At 45.6% G+C, this 16,930-nt stretch overlaps 1 protein-coding gene and 1 long non-coding RNA gene across 2 annotated transcripts in view; both read right to left on the bottom strand.

Annotated features, from left to right (window-relative positions):
- ZNF608 (zinc finger protein 608) overlaps positions 1 to 16,930 on the bottom strand; it is a 101,169-nt gene that overhangs the window by 2,862 nt on the left and 81,377 nt on the right. The window contains exons 3-6 of the mRNA XM_082455525.1: positions 6,831 to 6,918; positions 3,858 to 6,312; positions 1,748 to 2,165; positions 935 to 1,167 (exon numbers count right to left, since the gene is read on the bottom strand). Of these exons, the coding sequence (XP_082311651.1) occupies positions 935 to 1,167; positions 1,748 to 2,165; positions 3,858 to 6,312; positions 6,831 to 6,918 (3,194 nt within the window). The remainder of the gene's footprint in view (positions 1 to 934; positions 1,168 to 1,747; positions 2,166 to 3,857; positions 6,313 to 6,830; positions 6,919 to 16,930) is intronic.
- On the bottom strand, positions 10,033 to 16,110 carry LOC309658885. The gene is made up of 2 exons (XR_014262439.1): positions 14,963 to 16,110; positions 10,033 to 13,822 (listed from the first exon to the last, which is right to left on the bottom strand). It is a non-coding gene; the product is annotated as an uncharacterized lncRNA (long non-coding RNA).

Raw genomic sequence — 16,930 nt, 5'->3', positions numbered from 1 at the left:
TGATTACTCTTCTATATTAATTACAATTTGTGAGGGGAATATATCTCACAATTTTAAGCCTATCTTTATATTTGCCTCCATTGAGAACATACAACCTAATATTATATGTTAATATCAGCAAAGCAAATCATTGCCCTATGCCTCCGGAAGTATTCCAAAATCTCTCAATCTTTGAACACTCAAGAGAAGCTCCAGTTCTCCCAAATCATACTGTGGTTAAGGATCGTGGGTTTCCGAGACATTTTTACCCACTAGAACTTAACCACCCTTTCGCTAAAGTTCTTTTTCTTACTTGAAAAAAATCTTCACACTAGAAGGAGTACTCTTAGGAAAAGAGTCATTTATCATCTTTCCCGGTTTCTTTACAGAGTCTCAGGTAGACACACTCAGACGCACATTACGGTGCCTATATTTTAATTTATTCCGAACTTCTCTTTTCTAGGCAAGAACTACCACATCCTTTGTATTTTCTCTCTTCCCAACAGTCTCTAGGACTAGCAACTGCACTTTTCTGGGGGAGGTGGGTGCGTGGGAGTGGAGCCGTCTTTCACAAAGACACACGTCTGAATCACTTCCGCGGAGTTACAGGGACGTGTGGAGGAGTCAAGGTCAAAGCACAACAGAGACAGCCATCACTCCTTAGCCAAGTGACTCACTCTGGCACACGAGTGCAACACAAATATTTCACGCCCATGAATTTTCACGTTCCTATGAATTTAAATGTCCGGCTAACAAGCATCCTCCTGGGTAAGCAAGGTATAGATTTGCCAACAGAAAAGACTGCTGCTACCTTACACGCTTTAACAATCTTTTCCCCCATGTATGAAAGCATCTTATTTTTGAACATGCCATTCTTTCCGTATTAGACTAAAACAGCACCCTGAAATCACAGCTGGGTTCCAAAACCATTTATATTTCAAGACTGTTCTCTAGCTTGTCTGCTTTTCTCCCCCTGAAACATAGTACTTGTAAGTGATGACAAAACGAGGCATACAGCGGGAGACTTGCTGCGGTACTGGCTGGCGTGCTGGTGGAGCAAATCCAGTGCTTTCGATTCAGTGGTTGTTTTCGTGGTGATGCTAGGGCTGGTATTGACTTTCTCTGCCTCTTCTCTCCCTGACATCTTCCCGTAAACAGGGTAATGAAATCCTGGCGAGAGATAGGCCCCTGCAGATACACAACAAATGCCACATCAAGTTACAGACGACATCTTAAAAAAAAAACAAAAACATCTGGATGACACGAATTTGGGACAAAGAGTCGGAGATCTTAAAGTAGGGAATATTGCATTAAGAATGGGCTACGTCATCGTTAAACTGTATCTAGGTTCTCCGATTCTCTTTTCCCAGTTAATTCATCCTGATGATCAGAGATTTCTAAAAAGAACTGAGCTTCCAGCCATTTCATATGTTTATGTGTCCGTTTAACTCCAAGGAATAGTAACTGTTATGATTATGACAGTAAGTGCTCAGAATATTTTCCTAGGCCATAAAGTATCTGTCAGTCTAATGGCTGCAGCAGACCATCGGAGCCTATGGAAACTAGAGCTAAGGACTCTTGACATTTCGTCTAAAAAAGAAAACTCTTCCATTAAATCCGTTTCATCTTTGGGACTTCTTTAAGTAGCATTAAATACAAGCCAAACAAAGGTCACTCTTGAAGCATCTAATTTATCCTGAGTTTTAAAATAGCTAGTATTTGAACACAGCCTCTTCCCTCCAATACAGTGAGAACCCGTGACACGTACCAGGGTAACTGTGCATTAGGACGGGAGAGACAGCCCGGTATGCAGGGTGGCTGGGGTCATACATCTGCGGGTAAGGGTAAGCATGCAAGTACTGTATGTAGGACTGATGCTGACTCATGGGGGAGGAGACGGCCACTCTGGCTCCCCGAGAGTCCTTCCAGCTCACGGGAGTCTTGCGATCATCGTTTTTCAGCTTGCTCTCATCCAAGGATTGAGAATCAGGACGCTTGGCCTCTTTGGGCTCCTCTTTGATGCTCGTTAACGATACAGGAAGGCTGGGCACACCACCCTCTTTGGTGGGGGTTTTCCTGGGACTATCCTCTTTTAATTTCTTTTCTCTATCAAGTTCTTCTGACTTTTGCGGGTCTAGGTATTTGGGTTGGTATACATAATGATGCCATGTCCTTGAATCTGGATCCTGGTTTTGGGGGAAAAAAAAAAAAAAAGACTTGTTTCAAAATTTCAATTTGCAAGAAAAACTCATTCATCACCATGACAGCACGATTACTATTACTTCTAAGTTCACATTTATTTATATGCTCACACTATGCAATGAGCTTTACCGCCTCCTCTTACAGAGGAATAATGTCTGAGGTAGGCATTATTAATAATCCCTTTTACAGAAGACAAAAGCTAAGTTTTTCAAGCTCAAGTAATATCAGGGTCACGCTGCTGCTCAGTTTGTGGAGCTGAGCTTCAAAACTTAGCTCCGCTGGAATTCAGAGCTGGGCTGTTAATGTCACTTCTTAACATTAAGTAACATCCTCAGACATGTTTAATCTTACCCTCGCTTTCCTTTTAACACCTCACACAGGTAAGAAGAATTAAGAAAACTCAAGCTGATAACAATGTTTTACTTACTGTTTAAGTTAAGTTTTACTACAGTTTAAGTAATTATTATATCAATTTACATCATTTAGAGGGGAAAACTCTTGGTTTCCTAATACATTTTCTTCACCTACTGCAGCTGAGGCTTAATATAACCGGATCACGTCTCATTATGTGCTAACATCTTAATCAAAACAAAATTAAAAATTAACAGGACACACTATGGCTTTTCTACCAGGAAACAAAGGCATCCATAAATCTCCCAAATTGTATAGTTCTAATGCAGCCCTGTGAAGTCACAGCTTGATTCGAGCCTCCAGAAATGGGGAAACTGAGGGTCCTCAAATGGCCTTTGTGACCACCCCAGCGCCCATCCCATTCATGATATAAACCCACTGGGTATCTAGGGTTAAGGCCCAACTCTGGGACAGAAATGAGCATGAAGAAAGGATTCTGTTGCTCTTATTCACCAGGGACCTCTAAGCCCCCCTCCCTCTCAGTGGGGGCTGGGATGCTGGGAAATACCAGAATTAATACTCGTGGGACTGCAGTTGAGTCAGGACGTCTGAATTGTGACAGAAAGTGCTGGCACATGTGTGGTTTCATGGTGACCGATTTTCAGGTGTTGGCACATTTAACCTCAGACTGGCTCACCACGGGGGGCTCTGGGATGACTGCCTGAGGCCCATCCGCCCAGACTCCTTGCTCTCCTCACAAGCGAGAAGCACTGAGCTCTGCTTTGAGGCCCTTAATGTAGAGCGTAAAACGGAACTCTAGGCACCTCAAGACACCCCGAGTTTCATTAAAAGGATGAGTGGGAAATGTGAATTTAAGGTCCCCGTCTTAATCTGCCCAGAAGATGCCAAAATGAATTTGAAAATGTAAAAGAACAAACTGTTTGAGTGCTCAGACTCAGAATCTCAGAGTTAGAAGAGAACTCAGCTGCTATGGGGTAGAATTCCCTCACTCTGGACTCAGAAAGAAATGAAGGGACCTCATCAGAGTCAGTTAGTTAATGGCAGGGAACGTGAGTCTGCAAAGCACATGGCCAAGGTTCTTTTTACGACACAACGTGACAAGGAAACAGTGAGCAATGTACATTTCAGAGGTACACAAGAACTCCCGAGAGAATCATTTAAAATATTTTTCAGGGGAAGAGGAATCCAGCCTAAGGAACCCTTGGGTGGATTTCCTGTGAAGAACTCTTTAACCAGATCAAGCCCAGCCATGTACAAGTCTCAGACTGCTCTCTCCCTGTGGGGACCACACTCCACAATCTTACTTGTTTAAATCTCGAGGTTGGGTCTACACCTGTCTGCTTCATAGAGTCCATGACAGATTTCATTTCTACAGCCTCCTTAATAAGCTGGTGGTTTTCCATCTGCTTAGCTTTGAAGCTGTCGGCCTGAAGCTGCTGCTGGTGATTGGAGAGAAGCTGTGATTTACCTGTCTCCTCAGATTTATTAGGCACTGACGGCCCTAGTTTAGAATGGTTTTTGTTAGGCTCCGGAGTAGAGGGAGCTTTTGAGATTGTGGCCGATGGCATGTTTTTCTGTTTACTGTCGTCTTTGCCCAGCTCTTTCAAGGGGAGCTCATTTTTCCTTTCACAGTCTCCTCTCCCAGTCTGGGCCATTTTCTGCTCTGCCAGCCTCTGGTCCTCATAGTACTTCTCGTACTGCTGTCTATAGGCAGGGCTGGTGGCCATCAGAGACTTCTGGTCCATATAGAGCCCGTAGGCGTACTGGCCATAATACAGTGACTGAGCCAGGGCCGGGTGTCTCTGCGTGATCACCGATTGGTGCTGAGGCTGTAAGGATGCAGAATTATGGTCCACTTTCTTGGCCTCGAGCTGCTCTGCCTTGTCTTTCTTCTCCGCATCTTCCTCAGACTCCTTCTTGATCTTCATTCCCTGCGTGCTCCCGCCGTTCCCAGCTACAGGGGCACCGACCTGCCCAGGGTGCATGTAACTCGGAGAGTAATAAGGATCGTAGCCATGGTAATAGGGAGAGTGGGACTCTTTCATCTGAGATGATTGTGCTGTCGTTGAAGAATGCCCTTTTACGACACCGTCCTTACTAGAAAGGATATCTGACGGGGAACTGGCCTTTGACCTCACGCCCTCCGACCTGCTGTCAGAACCGCCGTCATCGGCAGCATCAGAGATGTCCGAGTAGGCAGGGCTGCTCGTCTTGGCCGCGGAACTCTCGGCCCCGTTCTGGGTCAGCACGTGCAGCGGGGCCACGGGCGCCTGCCCGTTCACCAAAGCGCTGCACTCCATCCTCGAGGCGCTCCCGATGGAAGGGCTGGGAGCGTTGTCGGTGAAAGTGTAAACCTTATCGGCCTCGGCTTTGATACTGGCCATCCGACTCTCTTGCGACTCGGACAGTCCGTTCGCCAGCCCTTCGTTCTTGTTGAGATGGTCCTTTAAAAAATGCGCGGATACATCTCTGCCAGCCCCCTTGGCGTCCTCTAGTTTGCCCAGCTTCGCGTCCGTTTTCGGGCTCCCCGTCTCTTTCCCTTCTTTGTCCTTCAGCTTCCGCTTCTCCTTTTTCTTTTTGTCTTTGAGCGACACGAGAGCTGGGTTCACGGTGACGGGCTCCCCCATGATCGTGGGCTTTGGCTGAATGGGCTTTAACGGAGGACTCTTTGGTGTGGCCTGGACCGCCGTGGTCGTGAGGGAGGGCAGTCCGGGTATGGTCCCCGTGGTGGTGCCCGTAAAGGCTGCAGTGGGAATAGCGATTAGCTGTGGCGGCGTTGGGGCCGGAGCGGGGGCAATGGGCCGGGCACTTTTAAGCTTAGAGAGATTTTTGTCCATTTTGCAACTGTTGGCTTTTTTGCCCTTTTCTTTCTCTCCCAAAGTTTTCTTGTCGATTAAGCCTTCTGCTTCCAGTTTGGGCATCTCGGCAGCCAAACTGCCGTCTGCTGCCGAGCAGCTGTCTACGGTGGCCGTCATGTTGGAGATGACGGGAAGGTTGTTGAGGTCGCTGTTGAGGCCCTTCTTTTTGCCAGAATTCTTCCCAGGCTTCGATCCGATAACAGAGCCCGGGCCATTGCTCATCAGCTCTCTCTTCCCCTTGGGGGTTCCGGGGGCGTTCCCCGAGCCAGGGGACACTGGCGCCTTCACCTGCTCGTAAGTCGATACACTTGTGCTTGGCTCGCCGCATTCCAGCGCCACGTTGCTCAAGGCCTCCTCGCAGTCCGAGATCTTGCCCTCGCTGTCCGGTTCGAACTCCAGCTTGTTCTCTGGGTCTAAGTGGGCATGAGCCTGGTGGTACCTGAGGCCGTTGATGTGCTTGTACTTTTTGTTGCAGTTTGGGTGCGGACAATCAATCAACACTGGAGAAGAGCAGCCCTGGTCCAAAAAAGTCGTCTCTGGTTTCCCCTGAGGGGTGGTGGGAGTGCTTCTTGAATTTGTGCGGACACGCTTCCCGGGCTTATTGTCCTCGGAGCTGGAGTTCAGGTCTAGCTCCATCGGAGGCTTGTTTTTCCTTTTGTTGGTGGAGGAGGGGCTGGCTTTGATGTCCTCCGCGGCACAATTCGGGGGTGTCCTTCGCCCGCTGGCATTGAGGCTGCCCCGCCTCCCTTTCCCATTGGCCCCCCCTCTGTTCTTGTTCTGCAGCCCTCTGGACTCTGTGAAGCTGGCCTCCGAGCCCGGGGCGGCTGCGGTAGACCTTGCTCTTTTCCCCCGGCCCCGGCCCCCTCTCATCTCCAGGTCGCTGGTCGGTGACTCGCAGAACCTAGGGAAGCAAGTAACAGATGTCAAAACGAGCATCCCCAAAGGAGCCAAGTGAAATCACAAGGCGCGCAATGCAGCTAAAGAGCAGGCAACACCCCAGCATCTTGAGGGCTGGGCCCAGATAAAGAAAAGTCACCCGATTCTTCCACTGACAATTTCAACACCTGCAAAAGAACAGGCTACCGATGGCTTAACGTTCTTCCTCAGAAAACCAGCTCGGGTAGCTAAGTTTCCAATCCAGTTCAAATTCCCGTATTGAGAAAAAGAAAACAAAGGAGAAAGAGAAGGGGCAGGAAGTAGCGATCTCCCTACAAAAAAGCAACCCAGCATCTGCATTTTACCGTATTCAATCCTGAATTGCCTATTGCTCTTTTGCCTGGTTTCAATTACAAACTGACTTTTATGCATTATTAATCTCTCTCTGTAGTCTCCTTGCAAAGAGAGGATGGGGGAAGGAGAGGGGAAGGAGAGGAAGGAGGAGAGAAAAACAGAGCCTGAAGTCGAAGGCTCCATGCCTACCTGGGAGGGGCCCAGTCGTGCTTGGTGCAGTCCAATAAGGTCCCTACGTACGTTTTGTTCCTCCACGTGACATTGACCACTAGGACACCTGCAGGAGTGGGGAACGAAGACGGACCAAGGTTAGCACAAATTACCCTATTTCCAGTTCATTTATTATTACTCTTCTTTTTACCAGCAAAGCTCTATTCTCATTTGCTTTCAAAAGCTGTGGTTTGCATTCTTCCTCTTTCTGGTTTCAGTGACCTCAAGCAAAAACCCACAGGAAATCATGTGTGTGTGTGTGTGTGTGTGTGTGTGTGTGTGTGTGTGTGTGTGTGTGTGTTCACGAGCATACGCGCGTGGTACAAAAGGGTAAGGGCTACGTGTGAGAGTGTAATCAAGATACTGCTGACAGAAGGAAATGGTTTTTGCCGTGTCCTGCTGTAAAACGGCAACACTCACCTCTTAATTTTTCTATTATTACACATAATTGCTTTCGTTTGGCAAGCAGCCAACAAAAACTAAGCCCCAGTTACCAGTGCTCAAACCAGAAGGTGACTGAAAGGGATCGGTTTCGCTTCCAATTCAACAGTATAAAATAACGGTGATTTTTATTTAGGAAAAAAATGATGCGCGTGCACAAAAATAGGTCGGGGGGCGGGGGGGAAGCGGGAGCTTGGAGTTCAGATAGCAGACAATCAGCTATGATTTCTCTTTCCTAATCCTCCCCTCTCTGGCTTTGTGAGACAAGAATCAGCCTTGGTATGGTATCTGTTTCACTGTTTGGTCTTGTTTCATATTAAGGACTCCTAAAATAGCCCTCTTAAGAAAATAAATGTGCACAATAGGTTTGCTCTTGGGGTTATCTTTAGAACCAACTTTAGTAAGCATTTGCCACAGAGGATTAGAAAAAAAAAAAACAACAACCTCAAAACCAACACGCTTGTTTCCTGCAAGCCATTCTGCTTTTCCCAACTGCTTTGCAGACAGACAATTTAATTTAGCACTGCATCTGTGAATTACTAAACTTAAGTGCACTTAGTATACCAAATGTCATAGGGAAACAAAATATAACATCCTCTTTATTTCTCTAGAGGACAAGTGCCATATTTTTTTTAACTCACTCCTTTAAAGCATACAGTAAAAGGACCTAGATTTTGAGACACGCATAAAATATTAGGGTAAAGAAATAAAGTATTTAAGTGTGTCTTAGCTTCTATAAAGCACCACTCCCCCTTCTTTCTTGGAAACACCAAGGGGCAATACTCAAAGTCTATCTCTAGCTGGTTTACTCACTTGCTCACTGCCGTTTTGAATTCTGCAGCAAATCTGTACTGAACTCCTTTGTGGTAAGGGACACCTCACAAGGTAAGACTCATTTCCTTGGGAATGTCTTTAACAGCAGGTAAAATATTTGCATCGTTGTGACTCAAATAGTGGGGAAGAAAGGATTTCTTTCAAAAGGCCCAAAAAGAGATTTAAGAATTGTTTCCCATATGGTCTGTGTTACTATTACTTAGGTGACAGCTGAACTTACTCACTATATCAATGGGGGGCAGGAGGGGGGGTTTGGGGGGCAGTTAGCACGAAGCAAAGCAAGCATTTCCTCAAATCACAGTTGACTCCATTCTAACTCCTTCAGGGAAAAAAAAAAATTAAAGCCATTGAGTATAAAAATTCTTATTGAGATGAGAATCGATGGTAATTAGGCATTTGGTCAAAATGTGCACAAGACGGAACAATTGGAGGAAAGGATTCTTTATGAGCACATCCCTTCAGGAAAAGGGAGGGGGTGGGAGACAAGGCGAAGGGGAAGACGAGCTGGTTTTCTCATCATCTGCTCTCTGGGGCACTGTGTGTGGTGTCAAAGACCTTTGCAGCTGCTTAAAATTCTTTAGCATGTCAGCTATATTTACAGTGCAGGAATCTATCTGTACTGCCAGAAGGGTACTGCATTTTAGCTTTAGACCCAATAGGCTGAAACACTGCGTTCCAGAGTCCCTGATGTAGCACAAATGTATAATTAAAATTGCTTGAAAGGAAACATGAAAGAAACAACAAACCCTCCATTCTTACAGTAATAAAATTAAAAACAGGAAAAGTCTGCACAGACACTTAACATTTGTCTGCAGTGAAAGGCTTTTGTTATTGCTTTTCCCCAAAGGGTTTCGCGTTTCCAGCAAATGATGGCCGCGGATTGGCCGACGCCTGCTGGGAACGCCGGCGTCTGATTGGCTGAGCCGAGGGCGGCCGTCCGGACCAGCGAGGCAGCAGCCCGGGATAAAGGAGCATCGCCAGGGGAAGAGGCGGCCGCGGTGGCGGGCTGGCCACGAGGCGAGGGCGCGCTCCCTGAGCCGGGGCTCTCTTGGGGACAAGAGGGCTGCCCAGCTCCGTAAATCAACGCGGGCTGATCCGTGTGTTGAAAGGCTACTGTCCGCATGACCGTGCTGGCTTTCCCAGCATGACCCACACTGCGCAGCTCCACGCACATACATCACGCCAGCCCGCTCACAACCCTCAGCATCAAATTCCTGGTCTCGGAACAGGACAAAGGGAAACGTGGGGGCCGGAGAGAAGGACGGGACCCCAATACACAGTTAATCGTTGGTTAGATGGGGTTATCGGGTGAAGCTGTCGCATGGGAGAAACACAAGTTGCAACTTCCACGCTGCAAAACTATTCCCATCGCCTGACACTTATTTCTTGAAGCCACACTCTTATCTAAGTACAAGTGACAGTATTATAATCATTATCATTCTTAAAAAAAAAAAAGTATTTTCAACTTCAAAGGGCCTCAGTAAGTCAGCCTAATTTTCCTAGAATCCCTCTATCTTAAAAAATGTTCAAAATAAATGCTCTACTCCCTGGAAAATTTTGAACAGTTTCTTAATTAAATACGTGTGCTTGGTCTATTTTTCTTTATATGCACAATCCACTTCACAATGTCACGTAATATTTATGTCTGCCTAGAATTCACGTGCAAATACACGCACGCACATGTTTACGCAGCCAAATCTGCTCTGTATTGGAATGAAGGCTTAAGGAATGCTTCTCATATAAACTACAAAGTGTACTGTTTCTTTGTCAGGAAGTCTATGTTTAGACAACATCCTATTGTGAGGGGCCAAGTACAAAGGTAATGTTTAGTTCTAAAAGATATAAAAGGCTTATCATTTTGAAGTCACAGCACCTTGAACACTTTGTAACCCATGGCCTTATAAAGCAGACTATACTTTTTAAAGGCGTAAATGCCCAACATGAACATGAGTCCTTCAGAAGTCCAAATTCGAATTTTATAAACCTGGGCATGGTTATTTTTCTCACTTATCATATATAAACTAAAAACAAATGTACATTTATTCCAAAAAGAGTTAATATTTCTCTTACTACACATTTCATTCCTTCAAACATGTGGCCAATTTGCAAGGTGCTGGGGATACTCTGTACAAGTCCTTTTCATCTTTATCTTCTCAGGTATCCCACCAGATTTATTGTCTTCCCTTCCCACCCACAGACTGGGCATCGTCTTTCTCAGAATGTTAATAATGCCTGCCCTGTAACACTTTATATTTGAAAAATATCGTAAGATTATTACCAATAAGGTAAAAATAAAGCTGAAGAGAGCAACAGATGGTTTGGGTGTGCTTCCCACACAGGGTTTTCTTCTTTGTATTAAGGGTATGGCTTAGATACTGGTACACAATCTAAGCTGCTGCCGCCACAAAGCATCTTACCTACAGGACACTTAGTAAGAAGGTGCTCTGTGTTCTATAACCTGAGCCCTTTCCTTACCTCTATAAAAGCCAATAGAGCCCTGAGATCCCATAAGGATTCCACATTCACAGTGTTCTATTATCTCCTCTTGTCAATACTTCGCAGTTAAGTGTTCCCAGAGAGATGGCCAGGCCCATTAAGCATTTATTGTGCATCTACAGGGTATACAACCCTAGGAACCTATTTGGTGCTACAGAATCAACCATGTTTTTTGCCTGTAACTCCATACAAACTCTATACTTTTAAGGGTCTGCAAACTTGTAGCCGGACATAGGGATACCCTGTATTCCAGAAGTGGAAGTACGGTTTGCATATTACCCATACTAGAGAGTAGGCCCCTTAATCCATCTGATTAAACTAGACCCAGGATGTGACTTTCATAGTAACCGCCCTGCCCACAGTCCCTGCTCAGAGGGTAGTCTCAGGTGACTAGGCTCCTAGACCACTTATCCTAACCCTGGCCTCCTCTGACAGTTCCAGTGATGGGCAACTGAAGCAGAGGTAACTAAACAAGGACGTGCTTTGGGAATCTGAGCTAGTGATATAGAAGGGAAAGTTGATAATAAGAGTAGAAACCTGTAGGTCACAAGCTACTGAAGGGAGAGAGGACCATGATGGAGACAAGGATATAATAGCTATGAGACAGAGGCCAGTGGGTAGCGCAAGGCCCTCATATTTGCGTGTCCCTTTTCCCTCCTGCTTCATCGCTGACGGGGTGGAGGTGGGGGGGGGAGGGCGGTGTCTCACCAGGACCCAGGACCGTCCTGATATTTTCCAGTCATCTTGTTAAAAAGTTGTTCCTGGTTCTGAACTACAATCTGTCTTTGAACACCTAGGTCCTGGCTGTGCCTTCTGAGACCCTACAGACAGTCCACTTGACAGCCGTTCACCCACGCAAGGACAATGACCGTGTCGATATTCCCTTTGCCTCCAGCTGCCCTCTTTTTTCCCCTCCAGCATAAACAAGTTTCTTCAACCATTCTTGATATCACACTTTTAATTGCCCTGGGAAAAAAAACCTTTAAAGGTGGACTTGACCAAATCCCCAAGGAAAGTTCAGGTTCCTAATGAATGAGGACCAAGCAGAGGCCAAGTCTAACGTTCTCTCTTCTATGCATCCTCTCCAGACACACAGACCATGCATACCACCAGAAAGCGGCCACTCCCTCCTGAGGCCCCACTACGCTCCATCCAAGTCCTCTCCCCAGCGGATGTGCCCCAGAATCCACGGTTTCCCTCTGATCCACAGCTAGACACTTTCTCAGCTTCTGCCCTACCGGTTAGACGTGCTCCTGTCCCTCAGTTCTATGAAAGGCAAGTGAACTGATAAGTGCCACTGCCAGGCCTGGCCCAGAACAATCTCCTGTGCATGTGCCTCAGATCTCTCCACCTTCCTGGCTCACTGCCATGGAGACTACAGCAACCCGGAAGGCCACAGAAGATGGCACAGCCTCCTTCAGCTGGGACCCTCTGACCAGGAGAACCTCCATCCAACAGGAAGACCGAATTCACTCCAATAGGTGAGCAGCAAATAAACTCTTAACTGTTTGAACACTGCGGAGACTGTCTTAAACTACACGGTCCCTTTAAAACCTTACTCCACTCATATACACAAGAGGCCTGTCTCTTCCAACCCGACTCCACTCCCTGAAGACGTGAGCACTGTTGCACCTACCGTACCTGTGGGCACGGTGCCCAGCACACGGAGGGAGTTCATCCGACTCCCAGGGGCTACTAGATGACGACTGAAGAAAATCGAGATGGGAGTGCTACCCAGTGTCTTTTCACGATTACCATACTTTTCCAATAAGCATCGTCTCCCACTAGCTTCAAGATGATAGGAAATTCTCCATGGAGAGATTTTGCTTTGAAGATGTTATAAATATGGTTTATGAATTACTGTTTCTGGGATTTGTGAAGATGTTTCCTCAAGAACTGGGCAAATGCCTGATTTCCCAGTGGATCAGCCGAACTCTGTTTATAGTAGAGTTTACAGACTCTTTCAGGGTTTTTAAAGTGCCTCATCCCTGGGACAGAAGTCTTTTGCCAAGCACTGCAAATGCCGAATTTGGAATCCGACATCGTTTCTCGGGCCTCTTATTCACACTGCCACATCTGCATGGCCTGGGTGTGCACTAAACAGAAACCTCACTCCAATAACACCGAAATGGAACCCATTTATGCCACAATCCTTTTTTTTTTTTTAAGTGTACACATTTCTTTCCTTCTTTCCATTTTTTTTTTTTCTAGTAGAAACATCAGTGACAATAGAAATGCCACAATATGCTATTTCCTGAGCACGGGATAAAGTTCCTGTATTTAGGATATCACATTACTCTCTATTTTTATACAATGTGACTATTGTACAAGGTAGGATTTATCACCACTCCTCTGTACTGAACTCCCTCCTTCTAAAATTCTGTTGTGCCCAACACTGGTACTTTTTACAAAGCTGAGTCTTGTCTAGTACACTTGTTCGTGTTTCTGGCTTCAGAGCTTCAAACCTTCAGATAGGTCTTTCTTCAAAGGACAAAGTTGAGTTTATAATCATTGGGGGGAATTTTAAATTCACAACTGGGTTGCCAATGAAGTACCTGACAGCCAAAGAACAGAGGGACCTTCCTAGTACCTCTGCCGAGGATGTCTGGAGCACCAGGACTAGGAAAATAAGTGTTGCGACATGACCAGAAAATGCAGTATTTTTTTTTTAAAAAAGAGCTCTACTGCTGGGCTGAATGTTTAAAGAGTCACTTTAACCACATCCTGTAATCAAACCATCTGGAACACAGTGCTGCGATTAGTCACCCTGAACAGTGGGCTTTATCTGAACAAATAGTGTAGGCAATGGGGTTGGGAGATAGGGCAGTATTAACAAGGGGAAGTGTAATGAACGCTTTACGCCCTAGTGTGCCGCCACCCCAGTCATAAACCCGAGACGCACTGCTCTGGTGTTAATGTCCTGCTTTATGAAAGCACAGTGAGCTTAAAGATTAAAGGAATGAAGGGCTAAAAATTGCTGGTTTGGATAGATGTTCTCTGTCGGCGGCTGGAAAATGCTGGCACCACGCTGTCTACGTTAATTATAACCTCTCCATTGACAGTTCAGCATTCCTAGTAGGGTTCGGTGTTATTTTCAGGACATTAGGAACAAGGTCCGCTTATGGGAGGACAGTTATGATTCTTTATTTGCCAGAGGTTAATCTGAACACTGAGACATTTCTTTCTGGTTCGTCTAAAGCCTGTCCATAAATAACAAGAAAAAATGTAAGACCTTAATTCAAATAAATGTGTTAAACCAATACCAAAAAGCAATGGCAAAAGGCTGTTCTAATCTACATTTTAAAAGATGATATTCTTTCTTACTTGACTGTGCTTATCTCTTTCAAAAGTACATTCGATCATCGGGATAGAATCTACGGAAATCTTAAAACAAAACAAAACAAAAAACCTTAAAGGATTCCCCCCCCACCCCAATACATCGAATAAGCCCTAGAAAAGGGGGTGGGGAAACCTGGTTAAAGAAACCTTGTTTCCCCATGGGTCTTATGGTTTAATACACAAAAGAACAGAGAGCCACTTCCATCACTGTCACCTCCCCCGCAGCCTTTGTTCTGAGGCCTGACGAGCTGTATTGATTTGGGAAAATCATTGAGCTTCTTGGAAAACTAGACTCTCGCTTATTCACTGCCATCTATTTCTTTCCCGTGAAGACAGGTGGTCGATATCCAGTTGACTGGTCAGCGCAAAGAAGCTCTCGCTGCTTTTCTTTTCTCACTTCCCTAGAAACGTTATCCTTCCCCTCTTCTAGAAAATACAATGGCCTGTGAAGAAGTCTTGTGGGTAAAAAGAGGGAGCAGGAATAAGGCTCTTTTTGTAAGGCATCACCAGGAACACAGAAATGCTGTCCCACACATCTGCATGGGAGCCTGCACCACATATGTGGATGGTGACAGTATTTTCACTGACCGAGCAGTGAATTACACAAGTTTCAGCCTTCATGAAAACTTTGATAGCCCAAGGTATAATTTTTTAAAAATCAAAACAGATCACTGGAGCTCAAATAATATTCACTAAGAGATGCTTTACTTCTTTTAAATAATCAGTACTTATGTTTTAGCAAGTTTCATAGTTCACAGGTGTCATTATAGACATTTGGGGGTCTAGCCAGGCTGCGTCCAAAGCCCCCTCTCACCCCCCCCCCACCCCTGTGCTCCCAAGAAGATGCTTTTCAGATTGTGATCCATCAGGGCTCAGCCAGAACACAATAGGTAAAAGATAAAAGATGAAGGAGGGAGAGAGAGAGAGAAGAGACAGAACAGAAAAAACAGTCTCTGAGACAGACATTTGGAGCAATTTAAATGCATTAACTGAACAGGTACCTGTGCGGAGTATATGTACACACGTACACATTTGTACAAAGAGGTTTCATTTCTTGTCTTTGAAAGTCTCAGTAAGGTATCCTTGAGGCTTGATAAGCGACAGCACCACTCTGGTTTCCAGGGCAAAGTTCTAAACTTGAATTTTCTCCTGCTCCTTTGCAGGCAGGCATTAGTTTATGTGAAATCAGATGCACTTAGATGAATGATTTCTAGCGCTGGCAGGTTTCTCGGGCCCTCTCCTTTTTGGAGGCACAACTTCCTCATTAGAGTAGGAGAATGATTTCTCATCCCCCCGGCCCCTTCTCTTTCTCCCTGGGAAGATGAGGGTTCAATGCCAACAGTAACAGAATGGACTCCCCTGCCCCAATCCAGTCTCACAAGCTTCAGTTATTAGCTCGTTGGGAGATCATTTTCTCTTCCTTTAAATAAAAGCATTCCAAAGTTTGGGAAAGGTATTTGATAAGTATTTATTGAAGTAGGCCTGCAATGAGCCATGATAACGATATGGTTGTTATTTTATTACCTCCTAACACATCGTTCCTTTAACAGGGTTATTTTAGGAGACAGCTAGGGGCCCTGGGCAGACAGCACACAGCCAGCATGCCCCAGGAGGAGAGGGAAACAGCCTCTATACACTCCCACTTGCAGCTTCGCAGGCCACTGAAGATAAGCAACTGAAAGAATGCAGGCCTTTCAAATCATCAGGCCCAGTCGTTTCCTGCACTTAATATTAATTACAGGATCTTTTCAGCTAACAACTTCTGCATCCAGGATCTCCACAATGCTGTTTCTGCAACTTGAAAAACAGGTAAATAGAACAGCAAAACCGGGCCACAGATAAACTATCCTGAAGGCAGAACCTTCCCCTCTACACCACTGCCCCTAAAAGAGAGTATTCTTAGGGCTAAACGGAGGAAGAAAGGCGCAGGAAGCCATGAATTTGAAAGGTCATTTAACAGATACCTGCCCTGTCCCTATTTCCTGCTGCAGGCTGCAGTCTGTTTCATGCCCAATGCTCCCGCATGGCAGGACCAGGGGAGGAAGGAGCAAGAGGGGAGGCAAAGTAATCACTGAGATGAATGAAACTGAAATATGCAAAGGAAATAAAATCTAAGACTGAAAACCCTCACACACTTGGGAAAGGGGGTTGGTTCCCCCCTTGGGAAAGGGGGTTGGGAAAGGGTTATGAAGGCATCAGTTCTCCCAATACCTCTCATCACCTGTCTTCCTCACAGACCTCTTGTAGATAAATCTCGGTGGGTGATTAGCAGTTTCAGATTTAAATGCTAGTGAATTGCTTGTCAGAATCTGCGTTAACACAACTAGAGATTTTAGGACTGCATTTTAAAGTAATTTCTTACCATCCCCAGTCCTTGAGATACAAGGAGACAGTGGGAACCAATTGACAATTATGCTCATATCAAAAAGCTGCTACTGATGCATGTATCTCCCTGGGACTGAAGAGCCAGGCTTCATATAAATTATGATGCTTTATTTAAAGCCAGAGCGCTTATTTGCTTTTGTGCCAGCTCTGGGCCCTTTTCATCTGCAGCTCTACTGGGCCCAGGAGAGCACACATTCCTACAGCTCTGCTGGCCACCAGCTGTGTCCCCGTAAATCATAAAACCTCTGAACAAGCCATTCTTTACAAAGGCCAACAGCATTTACTGGAAATGATCACTCTGCTATTATTCCACTTGCTGAAATTTAAAATAGCAATTTACAACAGCAGCTGAAAAACAAGGAACTGCCTCTCTCAATCGTGTGTGTGTGTGTGTGTGTGTGTGTGTGTGTGTGTGTACACGTCAACAGGAAGGCTCTGATGTATCTGACACACAAAGGGGTTTATTTTGTGTGTCCCCTAAGACTCACCATCTTTGCACATCTAAAAAGGAAATGAGGAACGTGGATGTCAGAGAAGCCGGAGTCAGCCTCGCAATGCAAGGCAATGGGATAAGTGAGGTTTCT

This window comes from Balaenoptera physalus (genome assembly GCF_965194825.1).
Source record: "Balaenoptera physalus genome assembly, chromosome: 3".
Classification (NCBI taxonomy): Eukaryota; Metazoa; Chordata; class Mammalia; order Artiodactyla; family Balaenopteridae; genus Balaenoptera; species Balaenoptera physalus.
The sequence above is the reverse complement of the archived record's forward strand: the minus strand, read 5'-3'. Positions and strand labels throughout refer to the sequence as shown.